Here is a 19394-nt window from a genome sequence, read left to right as displayed (position 1 = left end):
TCAGAACTGACTTAGATTTTCCAGTAGGGCTAAAATACCACCGGCTTTGCTTTCTAGCCCATTTGGTGTTTTAACCAAAGTAGTTGATTGGGATTCCAGATACATAGTTATTAAAACTCATGTTGGTTGTAGAATGCTGGCCGTTCTCTCCTAATTGTGTTACTAGTAAGTAACATTTGTTTCTTCACTGGAACTTCCATACTTAGTGCTGTTGAGATCTGAAGGTTCAGCTTCTATATGATTGTCCCAGAATTGAGTAATATTTATTTTATTTAAGAGTAAAACATTTATTTTTATATGGTGGATAGAGCCTTTGATGTTTGTGTCTTACAGAAATCATCTAGAGAAGAACCTCCAGCTTTTAATGGACAGAGTAGATGAAATGAGCCAAGATATCATTAAGTATAATACTTACATGAGGAATGTAACTAAGCAGCAGCAACAGAAACAGCAAGTAAGTAAAATCAAAGCTACAACTTCTTGCATTGGCAAAGTTTCGAATAAATACCATCCGTCTGCTATCACTCGCTACAGACTGTGGTAGGCACACACTTTATAGCAGCCTAATGATTATGTCATGGTGGTTATTCTAAACTGGGGAAAATGAATCACGCCCTTTGGATTTCATGCTTTAAGAAAACTTTTTAAAGAAAAACATCCTTTTTGTTCGGCTAGTATTTTTCTTTTCTCAGTTTTTCTTGTTCTTTTTCGGCACTGAGTGCTATGTTGGCTTCCTTTCCTCCCTCAGGGAAAGGTCAGTTTTCCTTCGTTTGCTGAGTCAAAGCCGAGGTATTTGGCAACCATTTGAAAGTTGTCTGTGTTGAATCTATGAATATTTTGCATCTTTAGATACGCATTTATGAACTTTGTTTCTGTGTATTAACTTAATATAAGCATACTTTATGTACACTATTAACCTTTTGGCGTTTTAAAAAAATTTGTGCATCACAATTTAGAAATAAAAGCCATTTTTAAACTTCCTAGTAATTGTTTCCCTTCTAAATTTAAACTGTGTAATTCATAGGTTTATTTTTGTAATACACTCATTACATATTGCAAGCAGTGAGGTTTTTCATTTAAATTTTTCTAAATCTAGAGAAATATATTCATTTCCAGAATCAGGGTTGCCTGCTTTTAACTATTGCTCCATAGAAAGGATTTCAAGAAGTATGACACTTGGATGTTTTATAAAGCAAAAGTGCATTTCCACATTTTTTTTTAATTACCAGATGGTTACAGTTTACATGTTGGAGATAGTGGATTAGTTTTCTCAAATACCAATAGCAATGAACACCCTGTTAGCTTGTCACAGTAAATATCTCACACCAATTGCATTTGTTATCCCATATAATGTGCACACAGCAGAGATTGTCTGGCATTGACCCTCCCCTTATGAGCGTTAAAGTAAGAAGGGGACAGAACCACACAATGAATGTAAGATTTTTGAATAAAATGCTATTCTGGCTCGCTGTTGCTCGATTCAGGAGGGGAGTCACAATTACCCAAGTCAAGGCTGGCAATGACTCAGTAAAATAGAGTGCAAAGTGGGCTTAACTTTGTATTACTATGCAGAGGCAGACTGCACTGATTGAATGAAATGAGTTTCATTAGAAGTTAGTTTGTAAAGTCACTTGCTATCTGAGATATGAAATGGCTTAAATTCAGGTATCTGGGTTCATTTAGTCATGAACTTTCTTAGCCTTTGTTTGAATGGATTACAAAGCTCAACACACCAAATTTTAGATTCCAAATCACACAGCATATTGTTGTAACTTTTGAAATACACTGTGATATGTAAGCTACTTGTCTACTCTTGGAGGTGATCAGTACCAATTGACCAATATATGATCTTTTAACAACGATCCTTATTATAAATTAAAAGTAAGTAACACAGTTGGACTTCATAAGTAGTCAGTGGAGAGGGAGGTACAAATCAGGCATGTTGACTTCGATTTTGAAGTCTGCAACAAAGTAGTAATGCTCTTTGCTGACCTTGAAGATCTTTGTGGTATGGACTTCCTTTACAGATCTACAGGGGTCTGTTCAGGGACCCCTGCTCTTTGTGATGTTTATAAATGATTTGGATGAGGAAGTGGAAGGGTGGATTGGTAAGTTTGCAGATGGCACGAAGGTTGGTGGTGTAGTAGATACTGAAGAAGGTTGTAGGTTGCAACAGGATTTAGACAGGATGCAAAGCTGGGTGAAGAAGTGGCAGATGGAGTTCAATCCGGAGAAGTGTGAAGTGATACACTTTGGAAGAACGAACTTGAAGGCAGAGTACATGGTTAATGGAAAGATTCTTAGCAGTGTGGAGGAACAGAGATCTTGGGGTCCAAGTACATAGATCCCTCAAAGTTACCGCACAAGTGCTTAGGGCAGTTAAGAAGGCATATGGTGTGCTGACCTTCATTAGCCGGGGATTGAGTTCAAGAGCCGAGTGGTAATGTTGCAGCTCTATAAGACTCTGGTTAGACCAGAATTGGAATATTGTGTTCGGTTCTGGTCACCACATTTTCTTTTTGGAGCGACTGAGGATGAGAGAAGACTTGATAGAGGTATATAAGATTATGAGAGGCATAGACAAGAGTATACAGCCAACATCTTTTCCCCAAGGTGGCAATGGCCAATGCGGTCACCGGTTTAAGGTGCATGAAGGAAAGTTCAGGGGAGGTGTCAGAGGTAGGTTTATTACACAAAGGGTAGTGGGTGCCTGGAATGCACTGCCGGGGGTGTGGTAGGGACTGATATGATAGGGTCATTTAAGAGACTATTAGATGGGCACATGGATGAAAGAAAAAGGGTTATGGGAGGTGAAGGGGATAGATCGAATGGGGATAAGGTTTATATAGGTCGGCACAACATTGTGGGCTGAAGGGCCCGTACTGTGCTGGACTCTTCTATGTTTTTACCCCACATTGATTACTGGTGTCCAGCTGCAGTTATGTCATCAAGCAGACAGCTGATTGATAAATTCTTAAAGACAACAAATCTCAGAAGTAAAAAGGCACTAATTTTTGACTAAATACAAACCTTTTACAGATAGTGAACACAAAAAAGCTAAAATGTCCTCCATCTCTTTTTCACCTGTTGTTTACTTTAACAATTGACATTGAGTATAATTCCTTTAGACTTAATTCAATATTCCATAGATTTTAAAGTCCAGTGCACATACAAAATGGTTGTTGTATCATTGTAAGCCATTTAAAAATTCAGTTCCACCTCAACAAGGTGGTATATTTTCAGGTCTATTTAATTCAAAAATAGTGTGTAAACAATTGATTTTCTCATTAGTTTGCTGATTCTGCTAATTACACGAAGGCTTTAAAATCTTGTTGAAGAGGTCATGGGGATTGTCCCCGACAAAGCAGCTAGATTTTGGTGTTTAACTCTGCATGTACTTTCTCAAATTGCTGTCAGATTTCCTGTATTAAAATGACGAGCAACAAGAGTTCCGCTGTTAGTCTCATCACAAATTCCAGGCTCATCTAAATTTCCTTTTGGATAAAAGTGTGGAAAGGTGATAATGAATGTTTTTTCTCCCTCTTTAATTCCCATCCCCACCATGCAAAAGATAAAAGGGATTAGCCAAAGCAGCTATCTGAAATTCTTGAATTGAGAGCATGTTTTTTTTTCACAGTATCTGCACAGGCGCCAGCTGGAAAATAGCCAACGACAGAGCAGAGGAGAGACACCATTGCCAGAAGAAGATCCCAGCAAGTTATTCAAACCACCTCAACCGCCACCAAGACTTGAAACACTGCTTGTTGCAGGTTAGAGATTTATAAGGGGAGGAAAAGAGCAAGCTGAATATTAAACAGTTCCTTGTCAAAACTAGTACAGTTAGGTCCACAGTAAAGCTTTTGTATTCTACCCAAGCTCAAGAGGTTCAGTGAAAGTGCTTTGCACAAAATGCTGATCATCTGTTCTCCCTTGGGTTTCCCTCCAGTATCTTGTTTTTTTGCTTCAGTAGAGCACCCTCATTTTTACATTCCTCTAATTAATCATTCTGAATGAAATCGGTAAGTTAATGGGCCCGAAACTTGATGGCTGTGGCCAGCAGTTTCTATGGTAACTGCTGATGTCCACCCATTCAAACAGAAGTAAGTTTTGAATTTATGCATGCACACAGAGTCAAGGGATAACTGAGTGACATATGGTGCTGACCCTGTCACTCTGCTGCTTTGATGAACTCCACATGGAGTCCAGTGGAGAAACCCAGTCTTGTGGGGATTCCTCAGCATTACACTGGGGATTCACCACTCAAAATCTATGTTCAGTCAGAGCTGAAGACCCTTTTGATTCCAATGGTTATTCTAGGCCTGTAAATTATATTAAAATACTTCACTTCATGTTAATATTTTAATTATTTCTATATTTTGTGTTGTTTAAATTAACTTTATTTTCTATTTTACATTTATTAATGATTTTAATTTTGAAATTATTTCACTTTTAATCAGCTTTAAATATCTGATTATCAGAGACATTTAAAAACTTTCAAAATTACTTATAACATTGACAGGAGATGAAGCTGTGCCCAAGCTTTGTCTACTATTAAACTCCATTGGGCATTCTGGGGAAAAAGCCTCAGCTCTCCTGATTTTTATGCCTAACTCAAGGGCGTGGAGGACCAGCGAGGTCAACTCCTTGCATCTGGTGCAGTTAAGTGCAGGCATACGTGGATCACAGGCAGTGATTCTATGCAGCTAGCTCAAGTTCAGCACAGGCTGGCCCAATGCCAGTTGGTAGAGAATTAGGGTCAGTTTTGTGCTACAGACTGGGGTTAGTATGAGCTGTATTGACGCAGTTCAAAGTTACTTCTCATGCACTCTTTAGTGCTGGAAGGGAAAAGAGTTGACTTGTGGCTTGCCTTAAGACCTACCTTCTAAAAATAGAGTGTAGGAGTAATCTCTTTATTTAAAAGCATTATATTTAGATGTTTAACAGCAATACAATTGGAACAAATCACATGTTGGTATGACTGATAGCAGTTTTCAAATGTTATTTGAGATATTAAAATGAGGTTTATTTTTATTAATAAAGTTTGATCAAATTTGAGCAATTCTCTTTCCATCAGTGTTTCTTTGGCTAAGATTTGGGAACAGACCTGCTTTTTAGTAACTGTTTTCAGCTTCAGCGCAGAGGAAAGGGCAATTTCCACACTTTGTCCAATTTTCTCAACTCCTTAAGATGCAACTTTTGCTCGAGATCTCTTTTAAGCAGTTCTCTGCAAGATAATATTTCTGAAAGTGAAATGATTTTGACTTTAGACTGCAATGTTTCTTTTAAGTACTTTCCCCCATCCCACCCCTCCTATTCTTATGTACTCCTAAGCAATATTATGTTTCAGTGAACCAATCAATTTAAAGAAAAAAAGTGTTATTTCAAAGACAGCTGTTTTAACAACCAATATGTCTGTGTAATTATGTTTATCTGCATTATCGAGAATAATAATCTTTGAATCCTAGACTCCTGCCACCTTGCACACAATGCATGGATCACTACTACAGATTATATACAGAATTGGTGCTGATCTGCTTAATTGGACAGATGAGAAAAAGAAGGATGCATGCACAATTCTAGAAATGTCCAGCTATGAAAGAAACATCTTTCCCCACGCCATGCCCCTGCCCCTGTAATTAGCATTTAGATCTTGTGTTTTGTAAGCCATTTCCTCCTTGGGCTTCCCTTGTCCAGTTTTTACTGTTCACTGATCTCAATTTATAATCAGTTGCATGAGACAATTTCTTTACAAGGATGCATTGGCTATTTATATGTAGGCGTTGCTCCACTTGCTGTGATATGCTGAATCCTCCTCGTGACTCCAGTGACTCTCCTGGTTTAATCCACATCTCTTATTCCTGTTATCTTGAATGAATAATTTCCAATTCTGCACATTATTTATTTCTGATTGGTATATTATCAATAAACCAACTCTTTACCTCATTTTTCTTACTACTTTTGTTTTTGCTGTTCTTCCCAAATTCCACCACATGTCATTTGTTGTACTGGCATTCCTTCAGTATTACCATCCCATCTCAGATTGGTGTGTGTACAGAAAGGAATAACCTGAGGACATGAGAGCTTGGTTCTAAGTGAGGGGCAAAAGTATAAAGGAAAACATTTTAATTACACTTTCTCTCAATAATCAAGTTGGAGGAAAGAAATTCTTCAATAACTTGCATATTGCTTTTCCTCTTTCATATTTTTTTTGTTTGTTCAGTTTTGTATCTGTTCTAAAACCAATACATTTTTGATGAGTTCTACCCTTAAAGGGTTTAAGAAGAGCTTATTTGTTGCATCCCTAAAAAGTAAGACAAGCAAGGCAGAATAAATGATGACCAAACCATCCCCTGGTCTTCTCCCTCCTCTTCCTCCTCCACTCCCAAGTTTTCTTGATATTCTCCCTTGCGTTCTTTTCCAGATTTGGCCAAAACTGCTTCAGGTTGTCCAAGCTATTTTGCACTCCTTGATCTAAGTCAGACCAAAACTGGATTGTTAGCAAGTGCCATCATCATTGGTTACTTCCCAAATTATAGACGTGGATCCTTTTTTATCTTTGCATTCTAGGAAGGAGGAGGAAGGGATTATCATTATTATTTGAAACATAATCAGAAATAATCTAAAGTAGATCTGTTGCTGTAGACCAAGTTGGGTGAGTGTACACAGTATTGATTAAATGGGCACTGGCCTGCTGACTTGAAGGCCTGAAATACTATAATATCCCCTGGAACAGTTGAGGGTTTACATAGTTCATCTTTGGTAGCTTTTTTGCTGCTGTTCATCAGTAAATAGTGAAATTTGACCAGCAAAGGCCATTGCGATTAAAGTCCAAATTTCAGCTCATTAAATTGTATTTTGGAGTCTTTGCTTAAGTGAGCATCAACACTTGGCATGTACTTCACCAAGCACGTATCACATGATGGATAAGCAGCAGAACATTACTCACTTGATACAGAGACTTCTACAGTCATAAGTTCTTGTGGTTACATTAGCATGGAATTGTAGAGAAAATTGTAAGTTTGCAAAAAGCTGCTTTTATGAATGTGTTATATAAAAAAAAAAGCCTTGATGTTGATCACATACGGATGTGGCTACTATGATTAAACAAAAGGATCTGTATCTTATCCCATAATGTTTGGTTAGGTTGCGTGCAAGCATTTAAAAACAAAAAAAATACAAAAGAGATGAGTATATTAAATATTGACCAAAGAAAATTGCATTTTTCTATGCGGTACATAATTGTCCTTTGAATTCTGTGTTTCTATTTTCAGGCTGCATTTTTTGATTACCAAGTTCTCAGAGTCTTAATGCTTTTTTTCCCTCCTTCTCAACACTTTACAGGACAAATCAATGCCTATTGCCAGCAGATCAAGGAGTTCACATCACAGAGCATGGGCAAATTATTCATGGCTGAAGCCCTTCAAGGTCACAACAGCTGAGGTCTCAGTTGGAAGTGCTGTAGCTCAAATGTGGTTTTCGAATCCAACAAAATTCCATTCTGAAAAGCAAGCCTGAAGCTAACATACCTGTAAAGTGAGTTTTTGTGCATCTGAAACCGATATTGGAGGTGTAATTGACCCCAGTTTATATGAATTCAGTGAAAATAAATACATGAATTTGACGATCACGAGTCTTTGTTTTTATTCCAGCTCGAACATTGACTGTAAGAATTGATTCATTTCAATAAATTAAATATTAACAATCTTACAATGGTTTGGTGATCTTAAAAAGAAATTTGTAGTAGTTTGACTATTATTCACTCCCTTTTGTTAAACATTGATTCCTTTTAAACATGGTCCAGCTGCAGCAGAAGCTAAGAGAAATTTATCTGAAATATTTTTAAATGATCTCTCCCTTTCAACTGTTTATTTTAGCTCTACATTATCATCCTCACCAAGGCTTGCAGTTAAACAGTTTTGGGTAGACCTCTTACTGCCAACATTGCTGTATAAACCAGGCCAACATATGTGTGGAAATTGTGGTAATTTTTGTAAATAATTTGAATTACTTTCTCCAGTACTGTAGATGACTGTGAACCTCAATAGAATATTTTATGTCCCAGGCTTCCTTTATATATAAAAAAAATCTTTAAAAGTTGTCCTGATGTTGGTCACTTCATGGGGTGTAATTATGATGGTGCAAAACGGTTTGTGTTGTATTTGGAATCATATAATTTGATAAATTAAAACAAAATTGCTGGATCTCTGGAGAGTGTTCTGCTGAAAGGTCATTAACCTGAGGCATTAACTCTATTTCTCTGTGTGCAGATGATGTTTGACCTGCTGTATATTTCCAACATTTTGTGTTGTTTCAGATTTTCAGCATCCACAATATATTTGCTTTGTATTGGTTTCTTCACCCAGCCCTATGGCAAAACATTCAGGTTTGATCCAGAGTGGGAGGGCTGCCGTAAGAACTGTCACCCTTTACCTTTCCGGGTTCATTTTACTCGTGACTAATATTAAGTTTATGTAGCATCTGAAAACAGATACTACAGCAGATGTATTACGAAGATGTATAATGAGGCATGGTAGTGTAGCAGTTAGCGTAACACTATTACAGCGCCAGTGACCCAGGTTCAATTCCAGCCACTGTCTGTAAGGAGTTTGTACGTTTTCCCCATGTCTGCTTGGGTTTCCTCTGGGTGCTCCTGCTCCCTCCCACATTACAAAGATGTACAGATTAGGAAGTTGTGGGCATGCTATGTTGGCGCCAGAAGCATGGCGACACTTGCGGGCTGCCCCCAGAACATTCTCCGCGAAGTGCACTTCGTGTTTCAATCTACATGTGATTAATAAAGAAATCTTATCTTTGCTTATCCTTTATTTTCATCCTTAACACACTATAGAAATATAGCCTGGCTTGATTAAAATGTGGAAAAATTGTATGTTGAGCATTACAAATGAAAACAATGGAATGTTGATTACATGGCGTCACTTCTATGCCATACTAAGCTGCAGAACCTTCCTCAATGTACCTGAAGCAAATGGAATCCACCTAATAATTTAACCACCAATTCCAAGAAAAATCAAATATTTGGTGTGGAGGAAGCATTTTGTTCAAAGAATCAAAGGAAATCCCTCTGGGAAAGACATGAAGGATCCCCCGGCACTATTCAGAGAAGAGTGAGATCTTTTTGCATCTTGGCCAATTTCATCAAGACTCCCTTTGAGGTCATAACCAGCAGCTTGGAAAGACCTGCCCTAGTAGGATGATGTGCAGTGACCAGAAAGTCATAATGGCTGGTTGTGGTCTTGCTGCCAGCCAACTGAGATCCACCAAATCAACACGCTGATCTTTGAGCTTGAGTTGATAAGATTAAGGTAACAAAAATGGATACTTAATTTGGCTTATTGCCTCTTACTTGTCAAATTCCTTAGATTGTCTTTTTTCGAGCAGCCATATTAAGATGACATATGGTAATTTTAAGCAGTCAGGATATTAGAGCTAGTATAGTTTTAGAACATAATAGTAGCAGGAGTAGGCTAGTTCTCTTCTTGAGCCTGCTCTGTCATTCAACAAGAGCATGGCTGATACATTTTTGGCTTCAAGTTCACTTTCCTACTCTCTGCCTTGACTCTTTTGTAGATTAAATGTCTGTCAATCCCTGCCTTGAAAATTTAATGATTCTGCCTTCACAGCTCTCTGAGGCAGAGATTCAGGTGATTCACAATCTTCTGAGAGAAGAATTTCTCATCTCTGTGAAATGGGTGATCCCTTATACTGTGTCTATGTCGCTAGGTTTTTAGATGCCCCAACAAGGGGAAACTTCCTCTCAACATCCACCCTGTCAATCTGTCTCAGAATCTCATGTTTAAAAAAGATCAGCTCTCATTTATTAATGTTCCAATGACTGACAGCCCAACTTGCTCACTCTTTCTTTGTACATCAATGCCTCCTTCCTGGGAATCAATCAAGTGAACCTGTTCTGCATGATCTCCAGTGCAAACATATCCTCTCTTAAATAACCAAAACTGCCCACAGTACACCAGGTGTGTTTTCACCCAACACCCTGTAAAAGTGCATCAAATATTCCCTGTGTTTATATTCTGTACCCCTTTGCACTAAAGACCAACTTTCCAATAACCTTCCTAATTACTTGCCATACCTGCGGAAAGTATCTCTTCGTATTTCATGTACTAGGGCACTCAAAATCTTTAGTACCATACTTTGTAGTCTCGCTCTGTTTAAGTAATAATTTGCTTTTTCATTCTTCCTGCCAAAGTGGATATCCCCACATTTTCCCACATTATATTCCACCGGCCAACATGCTCACTCCATAGTCTATCTATCCCTTCACAGACTCTTTATGCCCTCCTCACAACCTGCAAACCCACCTATTTTTCCTGTCAGCAACAAACTTGGGTATAAGCTTATTTCCTTCATCAAAGTCATCAGTACAGATTCTAAATAGTTAAAGATTTACCACTCTGACACCCCACTAATTACTGGTTGCCAATTTGAAGATGACTCATTTATCCCAGCTTGCTGTTTTCTATCGGTTAGCCCCTTCCTTTTCATTGTACTATTATCTCCTCCTCTCTGATCTTGTGCGGAGATCGTGGCACCTTATCAAATGTCTTCCAGAAATGCGAAAACACTATAAATACTTATTCCTCTTTATCCATTCAGTTTGTTGTATCCTCAAGGTTCCCACATTTGGAAAATTTGACAATTTCAATTTTATAAAACCATGTCGACTCTGCTTTATTCCTGCTAATGCCTCTTTAACGGATTCTAGCAATTTCCCAATGACACATGCTTGGTGAATTGGCCTGTAGTCCTATTCGTTGTTTTTGAATAGTGACGTTACATTTGCTTTTAGAGCTCGTGTCATAACATTGTATCAATAAGATTTAAATGATTCATCCAGGACTTCCTCTGGAAAATATGCCGATCACTGAGGGATATAAGAGAACAGCTGGTTCTTATTCTGTTCCCTCTGATTTGTATGTTAATATTTTGCTGTTTTGATGGAGAATTCAATTTACTTCTTACTTCAGATATCAGCTGCTCTTGTTTTGATTAAATCACTCTTGATTTTCCATTTAACCGTTAACCATTGTAAATGTTGCATGCTATTATTCTCTCCATTTGCATGCTTTATCCAATTAATTTTTTTTTGAGTTCTTGAGCTGTTTTCTCAGAATCAAATTCCGCTAATAGCTTTGCAGAGTTTGATTCTGAGAAAACAGAACAAACCTGAAGGTCTGACCAATTTACAATGAGGTTCAAGAAATAGAAACATTAGCAAATGAAGTATTCAACCCACACAGCACTTTCCCTCACCTTGATGTAACACCAGGCTCACATAAGAATATAGAAATAGGTGCAGGAGTAAGCCATACATCATCTCAAACCTGCTGTGCTCTTCAGTAAGATGGCTAATGTGTTCTTTAACCTTGATTCCGATTTCCTGCCTGATCCTATGACCCTTGATATATCCGTCATTCAAAAGTATATCTTGACCACAATGTACTTAATGGACAGTAGTTCTCACTTGTACCACTGGTATTCAGCCATTGAAATTGATTTCTGCACAGGTGCTCTGACACAGTGAAACCTCGGAATCGTAGCCAGATTCAGGAAGTCAGTTTGTTCCGCCCAATTTTGCTGTAAATTGCCAGCACTAACTCTGGATTTACCTCGAATCCTGCACCAGGTCAGACCTGAATCACAATCTAAGATCCTATTGATTTCAATGGGACTGAAGGCCAAAGGATCAGGAGGTAAAGAGGAAAATAAAGAGTTTTTAAAAATTGTTTTGCTTTTACTTAATGCTTTTAACATGTTTTGTCAACTTATTTTTAAAATAAATATTTAAATTCATTACTTCAAGTTGAATACTTCTGAAATATCTCTCAATGTCAGAGCCAAGATCAATGACAGTCTTCAATTTGCCTCTTTTGCCGGTTGTCAAATTCAGGCAGTTATCTTGGGGTGAAGTGCATTGAATCACAGATTCTAGAGCAGAGAATACCAAGGTTCACAGACATCCGAGAGAAGCAATTCCTCCTTATCTCATTCTTAATGCCTGACTTATCATCCTGAGACAGCGGTCATTGTTAGAGTCACCCACTTGGGGGATCATTCTCCGTATCTCCTCATGTGTAGCCTGCTCAGAATCAATGAGATTATCCTTCACTCTGGTAAACTCTTGAGACTTTTCAAATCTGTTCTGCTCATTGGGCAACTCTCTCATGCCAGGAATCAAAATAGTGAACAAATGTTGCACTGGCTTGAAGGCTACTATCTAATTCCTGAAAGAAACCAAGTACAGTCTCACCAAAGCGCTTGAAGCAAGAAGGGCTTAATTTTGTATGGGGCTGTTGTTCATTTTAAAAATTCTCAAGTTACACCCTGAGCCTTAATAGCTTTGGTCTTAACTTGAATTCAGAAGTCCATCAAGTGCTTTTGGAAAGTCTGGATACACCACATTGTAAGGATTATGATAGTCCACGTGCAATGTCACAGTAAAAATGTTGAGGTAAGTCTGACAGGGTTCTCCCTTCTAAATCCATTGTTAGAATTCATTTCATTTCATAATCCTTAGGCATACATTACAGCCAAAACACTGGAGTTTTTTAGCTGCATGTTATGTATGGTAGATTTTATTTTGTTTTCTTGAATATGTAGAATTAGGGAAGCATGTGCTTGACTCATCTGGTCTGAACTGGTGCTTTTGTTCTGGTTGAACCTTCTCCCACCCCTCTTCTAACTCTATCATCATAACTTTATTTTCCTTTGTCTTATCTGTGTTTAACTAAATTATATGCGTTCACTTCAATCAATTCATGTGGTTGTAAGTCTTGCATTCTTGCCATTCTTTGGGTAAAAGGATTCTTCCTGAATTCATCTTTGGATTTGTTAGCGATATATTTTATTTACGCTCTCTTTACTCCTTTCTTCCTCCCCCAGTCGAATGGAAACAAGTGCTATCACATTGCTTCGTAGCTTTAGTTAGCCCTTTGCCATCATTTTGGAGAGAGAAAAAAAACACCAGCCTGTTTAATGTTTCCTATTGTTCGTCCCCTCAGTTTTGGTGTGTGTGTGCGTGCGTGTGTGTGTGTGTCACCTTCCTTCCTCTGTCTCTACCTCCCCCCTCCTTCCCCCCACCTGTCTCCACCTACCCATCACCCCCCTCCACACCTGGTTCCAAGCATCCCCTGCCCGTCACTGCCTCACCCCTCCGTGTGTGTATATAATACACACACACACACACACACACACACACACACACACACACACACACACACACACACACACACACACACACACACACACACACACACACACACACACACACACACACTATGGAGACCCAAAACTAAAATGAATGGTTAATAGCAGAAGATCATTCTGTGATTTCCTTGCTTCCAAAGAGATTTGTGCTCAGATGAGATTTTCTACTTTCAGTGAATTACTACTGAAGAGACTTATTTGCATTATGTATACCAACACAAATCCTCTACTGCCTCTAATTTGCAAGACTGTCTGATATCCATTACTGTATGAGCAGAAATTTTACAATAATTATCCAGACTGAAATTGTCATCTTTCGTCATCTCAAATCCCAATCCCTTAGCTGCTCTTTACCTGTCTCTGACAATCGGGGTTGGTAACAGTTCTATTTTGTATGGCCCTTGCCTCATTTCAAAAGGAAATACCTCTCCTGTAGAAGATCAATATAGAACAAATTATGTCCATTATGATTTTCTTGGTCTGCACACCTGAAATGTTGGATCCTAAGCCAAGATTGAACCAATAGCCTGGATCCTCCTGTCAGTGGAAAGAAGCAAGTACGGGTGGCTCGCTGATGACTGTTAATATTAAATAGAAACTCACCTTGCAGAGATTCTCCTAGTCAAGAGCCAAAGGCTGCAAGATTGAAGCTTGGCTCATGGCCATCAGTCCTACCCTTGGCAGCACTGCTGGTTTGGCCAATCCCTAGTTGCTAAAAGTCTGTTTTTGACAGGCCAGGCAGCATCTGTGGAGAAAAACAGGCGGTCAATGTTTCGGGTCAGGACCCTTCAGGATTCAGAAGAGGCCTGACCCAAAACGTTGACTGTCTGCTTTTCTCCATGGATGCTGCCTGGCTTGCTGAGTTCCTCCACCATCTTGTTTGTTCATCTAGATTCCAGCATCTGCAGTCGTTTCTCTGTTTTTGACGGTTGGCTGTGCCACAACCAGCTATCAAAGACTAACATTGTAGTGCTCAAGGGAAGGGGGAAGGGATGGCAAGGGCGGGGAGGGGTGTGGTGGTGGAGGGGGTGGAAAGGAGAAGGGGAGGGTTGCCAGCAGTCCCAAGAAGGATGGGACCCCTTTTATTTAAATGAAAAACTGGATCATAGTACTGGCTGCCCATTTTCTAGATCTGGGCACTCCTTCTATAAGCATTTGGTCCTAGGCTGAATAAATGGGAATCAATATCCCAGGCACCTGACATGGGTCCTGAATTCTGCAATTCTTCCTGCTGACCTCCCAATACAAAATATGCCCAGGAGCAATCCAGCCAGGAAAATGTGGGAACTGGCCAGGGAGAACAAACTCTGCCCATAACAACAAGCTGTCAAGCTGTATCCCCAACCTGTCCCTTCAATATGAAGTACTTTTGGCAGTCCCAATTGGCATACGACAGAAAGTCCATCAGATTATTGTCAATCTTGGTATCATTTTTGAACCTGGGTTAAGTTTTGGACCTCAAGTCTGTGCCGTCAGCAGTACTTCTATTACCACTTCTGCGACTTTGCTCATCTCTGAACCCTGTTTCAGCTAATCTGCCTTTGTTTCTGCTAACGTGGCTGTAAAAGTGCGCTCTTGGATAACCAACCCCATTCGATTCTTTGTTAATCTGAAGACATCCAAAACTTTGCTGTCCATGTACTAACTTGCACCAAATCTCATTCACCTATCTTTGTTAACCTGTGCTAGATCCTGGTTAAATAATGCCTCAGTTTAAAAATTCTTCTTGGTTGCAACCCCTTCATATGCCCTAAAAATCTCCTATTACCAAGACGCCTGTATTCCTCTAATTATGGCGTCTTGTTCATACCCAAAGTAAATGGCTCCACCATTAGTGCCCATGCATTCAGGTGCCAAGGTGCCGTGCTCTGCATTTCCCTCCTTGAATCCTTCTGCCTCTACAGCTCCCTCCCAAGATTCTCAATAAAACACCTCTTCGGTTAGGTGTTTTTGGTCATCTGCTCTGATATCTCCTTATGTCAATTTTTTGTTTGATAGCAGTCCTCTAACAGTTTTTTGCTGGAATGCAAATACAATACAAAGGGTTTTTAATGTCTGAGAATAGTTAACAGCTGAAAAATAAGGGTAATCTATATAGAGGCAGTCCTTATCTCTGTAATGATAATGCTCACTGGCTATGTAACTTGAAATTGATGTGTTTTGACATCTGGCATTGTGTTCACGACCATATAATGCAATGCAGGTTCTTTTTAACCTCCAAGGACTCGAGATAAGAGGATCTCATTGAGATCTTTCATCTTTCAGTGGAAGGGAAATCTTTGGCAGCACATCCCTTGAATCTGTAGTTTATGATGGGTGCCAGACACATCAAACTTCCACAAAGTCTTTAATCTTATTCTCTGGTTTTAATCTTAGATTGGATGAATTAATAAAAGACTTCTTTAGATCTATGATTAGCTAAGAATGAAGATGTTTTCATAAAAAGTGTTGTATTGTCATTTCCAAGCTTAAATTAGGGAAATTATAATTGTACTAGGTATGTTAATTGATTAAATTTAGTGGAAGAGTTGTGAGAGAGATTTATGTATAATTTCAGACTTTTTCTAATAAAGCATGGTGATGTCTGAAATGTTCATCAATGTCCACATGAGTTGAGTAATTATTTCAAACTCACTGTAAGACTGAAAAATAATCGCATCTGGAAAGGTGGGATCTGTGAATTTCTCACTTCAGATGGCCATTGTCTGCAGATTTCTTAGATCTTCCTGACTTATTGAAGCCAGGCAAATTCATCATTCTGAAATTAGAGGGTTTTTATCTACTATCCAAAATGATGGAAGACCTAAACTCTTTGTCGTCTATGCTTCCAGAGCTCTGGAGTCCCCCATTTCTGACCGATGTCTGTAATTTTGGGAGCTAAAGGTATATTGCCCTTTATTCCCACTTTTCCATGGCTCAAAAGGGGCCAAAGTAATTTCAATTTCAAACAAAGCTGATCAGATCTCAGAATCAGCATCAGCCCCACCTGGCAAATGTACTGTTGGAAAATGAACTTTCTTCAACCAAATAATGTTGTTGTCTGTAAAATAAAAATCATTGTCCGTAGTAGAATCCAGTAGTATTTTCATTTAGTTTACTGAGATGAAAGAATATTTAAAGCTACACTATAGTATATGAAAAATACTTGTAATTTGATATCCTTTGCTAAAATACCCAGGTGGTTGTTGCACTAATTCAGTAATGGTTATCATTTTAAAGTACATATTTATTTTTATCATCCCCTCTGGTTTACAGTGAGGGCGTCAAAAAACATTACCCATTATGAGAATAACAAACTGGCATGAGTCATTGCTCTTGGGAGATTCTGTGAGTATAAACTATTTCAGCTTCGTTCTTCAGAATTTGAATGTTAACTGAACTAGTCCCTTCAGAGGTTTGTTAGGCAAACTTGGTGTAGCTGAATTATGTACATGAGATGTTATTCCGATCCTGCTAAATTGGCTACAGGCAGGGTAACAGTGGATACACATTTCTTAATTGCCATTCGTTAACACATGCTGTGAGAACAGTACTGAACTTGTTTGTGATAACCACCACAACCAAATAACTTGCTGAAACTCGCCATCTGGGCGGTCACATGAAGAATGGTTTGTTGGTTGAACAAACCATATAATTAGTTAATGCCTTCAGGAAAAGGGAAGGAAGGAATATTCCCCTTTCCTGTTCACTGTCTGTTGATATCATTTTGCATTTGTACTTTTTAGGTGCCGTTGAAGTGCATGCCAGTTAAGGGTTAACCGGATTTGATGTGGGACTGAGCTAAATTAAGCATAGAAAATAGAACCAGAAAGCAAATGAGACAATCTTGTGGGCATGATGTCTGTATTTAATGTGACTTTCTCAAACTAAAATCTCCCACTTGCCCTTAAATAAATAACCATTTCAGCAAATCTTTTATCATTCAGTTATTTCTTTTCATTTTTGCACTGTCAGATTTCCTAGCTAGACTTTTCCATGTCCTTCTCCAGTGAATGGCTTCCTGGCAAGCACAGAAGAAGCAAGCCCAGTCATTATCCTCACTTTAACTAACTTTAAACCATTTTTTTCTTCTTTAATTCCATGCCAGATTTGTAGAGCATCTTTCTTCTTTTCTCTTTTCCTTTTCAATTCATGGTATCTTTTTTTCTCTTAATTTTCCCCTGCATCACACCCAGCTTTATCCCAATCTGTTCCCAACAACAATGAAAGAGAAGCCTATGTTTGAACTTGAGAATTTTTTAATAGACACTTAATATGGAAGAAAGTAGTACATGGAATAGAATTCAGACAATTTACAGATTTGGTTTAATTGTCACTGGAATCTGCTGCATCCCATTAATCTCTGAGATATTCTAATCAAATGCTTCTATTTTTAAGAGCCTGAAGTGAAATTTCAGACATTTATTCCTTGCTCTCAACCTCACTTTTCAATCACAAGCTGCTGTTCACAGTACAGTCCCAATATAGAGTGAAAATTGTGCATCAGACACTATTGATCTTTTCAGCCTGGTTATTCTCTGCATTGCTCTGTGAGTATCAACCATACACTTTCTTTGAGGCCACCACAGCACATTTTTTTGCCGAGTGTTCCACGTGGAACTGTAGAATGATGTAGCCCAGGCAAGGCCATTGCTAAACCAAAGAATAAGCAGGCCTTTTGATAGAACTTTTCAATTATTCTGCTCCCCTTTCTCATTGCCTTGAAATTATCTGCGTCAAATATTTACCTATTTATTTCTGGAAGTTACAATTGAATCTGCTTTATCCATCCTTTCACAGTGAATTCTGCCTCACAGCAATCTGCTGCCTTTGGTGATGTCCATGAGTTTTGAACACCACTTTTGGCTGTCCTCTAACCTTTTCTACTAGAAGGAGAAGAGCACCAGCTTCTTCAGTCTCCACACATCCAGAATCTTTTATTCCTCATATACTGGATCGGTAATAACATCTCTTCCTCACTGACAATCAACACAGACGCACCTCAAGGATGTGCGCTTAGCCCACTGCTCTACTCTCTGTGCACTCAGGGACTGTGTGGCTAGGCACAGCTCAAAGGCCATCTACAAATTTGCCAATGACACCACTGTTGTTGGTAACATCTCAGATGGCCATGAGGAGGCGTACAAGAGTGAGACAGATCGACTGGTTGAGTGGTGTCGCAACAACAACCTGGCTCTCAACGTCAGCAAGACCAAGGAATTGGTTGTGGACTTCAGGAAGGGGAAGTCGGGAGAACACACACCAGTCCTCATTGAGAGGTCAGCGGTGGAAAGGGTGAGCAGCTTCAAGTTCCTTGGTGTCAACATCTCAGAGGATCTATCCTGGGTCCAACACATTGATGCAATCACAAAGAAGGCACGCCAGTGTCTCTACTTCATTAAGAGTTTGAGGTGATTTGGTATGTCACCAAAGAGCGTTACTAATTTCTATAGATGTACAATGGAGAGCATTCTGACTGGTTGCATCACTGCCTGGTATGGAGGCTTCAATGCACAGGATTGCAGGAGGCTGCAGAGGGTTATAGACTCCATCATGGGCATAACCTTCCCCACCATCGAGGACATCTTCAAGAGGCGGTGCCTCAAGAAGGCGGCATCCATTCTAAGGACCCTCACCATCCAGGACATGCCCTCTTCTCGTTACTGCCATCAGAGAGGAGGTACAGGAACCTGAAGAGCCACACTCAATGATTCAAAAACAGCTTCTCTCCCTCCGCCATCAGATTTCTGAATGGTCCAAGAACACTAGTTTGTTATTCCTTTTTGCACTATTTATTTATTTTGTAATTTATAGTAATTTTATGTCTTTGCACTGTACAGCCGCTGCAAAACAAATTTCATGTCATTTAAGTCAGCAACAATAATTCTGATTCATTCTGTTCTTGCAAAGTTTCTTTGTACCCACAGATCTTGACAAGTTTCTTAGAATCGTTATGCCCAGAATTGAAGACTATATTTCAGCTGAAGCTTAACTACTGTTTTAGAATTTGGAACACTACATTATATTCCCTGCTTTATGTTAAATTTCATATGCTGTATAATTGTTGTTTCACATTGTATTACCACAAGGCACATTATTTACTGGGTTTTAGTGTCTTCTGTAAACTTTGAAGTTATGGCCAACATACCCATGCCAAAGTCATTCATGTGTAT

General features: G+C 38.9%; 1 protein-coding gene across 1 annotated transcript in view; it reads left to right on the top strand.

Moving 5' to 3' along the window:
- The window catches only part of eif3hb (eukaryotic translation initiation factor 3, subunit H, b), a 109360-nt gene extending 101739 nt beyond the window's left edge, over positions 1 to 7621 (top strand). The window contains exons 6-8 of the mRNA XM_052023379.1: positions 334 to 454; positions 3638 to 3770; positions 7342 to 7621. Of these exons, the coding sequence (XP_051879339.1) occupies positions 334 to 454; positions 3638 to 3770; positions 7342 to 7439 (352 nt within the window). The 3' untranslated portion in view covers positions 7440 to 7621. The remainder of the gene's footprint in view (positions 1 to 333; positions 455 to 3637; positions 3771 to 7341) is intronic.
- The last annotated feature ends 11773 nt before the right edge of the window (positions 7622 to 19394 follow it).

The sequence above is a fragment of the Pristis pectinata genome, chromosome 9 (assembly GCF_009764475.1).
Source record: "Pristis pectinata isolate sPriPec2 chromosome 9, sPriPec2.1.pri, whole genome shotgun sequence".
NCBI lineage: Eukaryota > Metazoa > Chordata > Chondrichthyes > Rhinopristiformes > Pristidae > Pristis > Pristis pectinata.
This window is presented reverse-complemented; position numbering and strand designations above follow the sequence as displayed.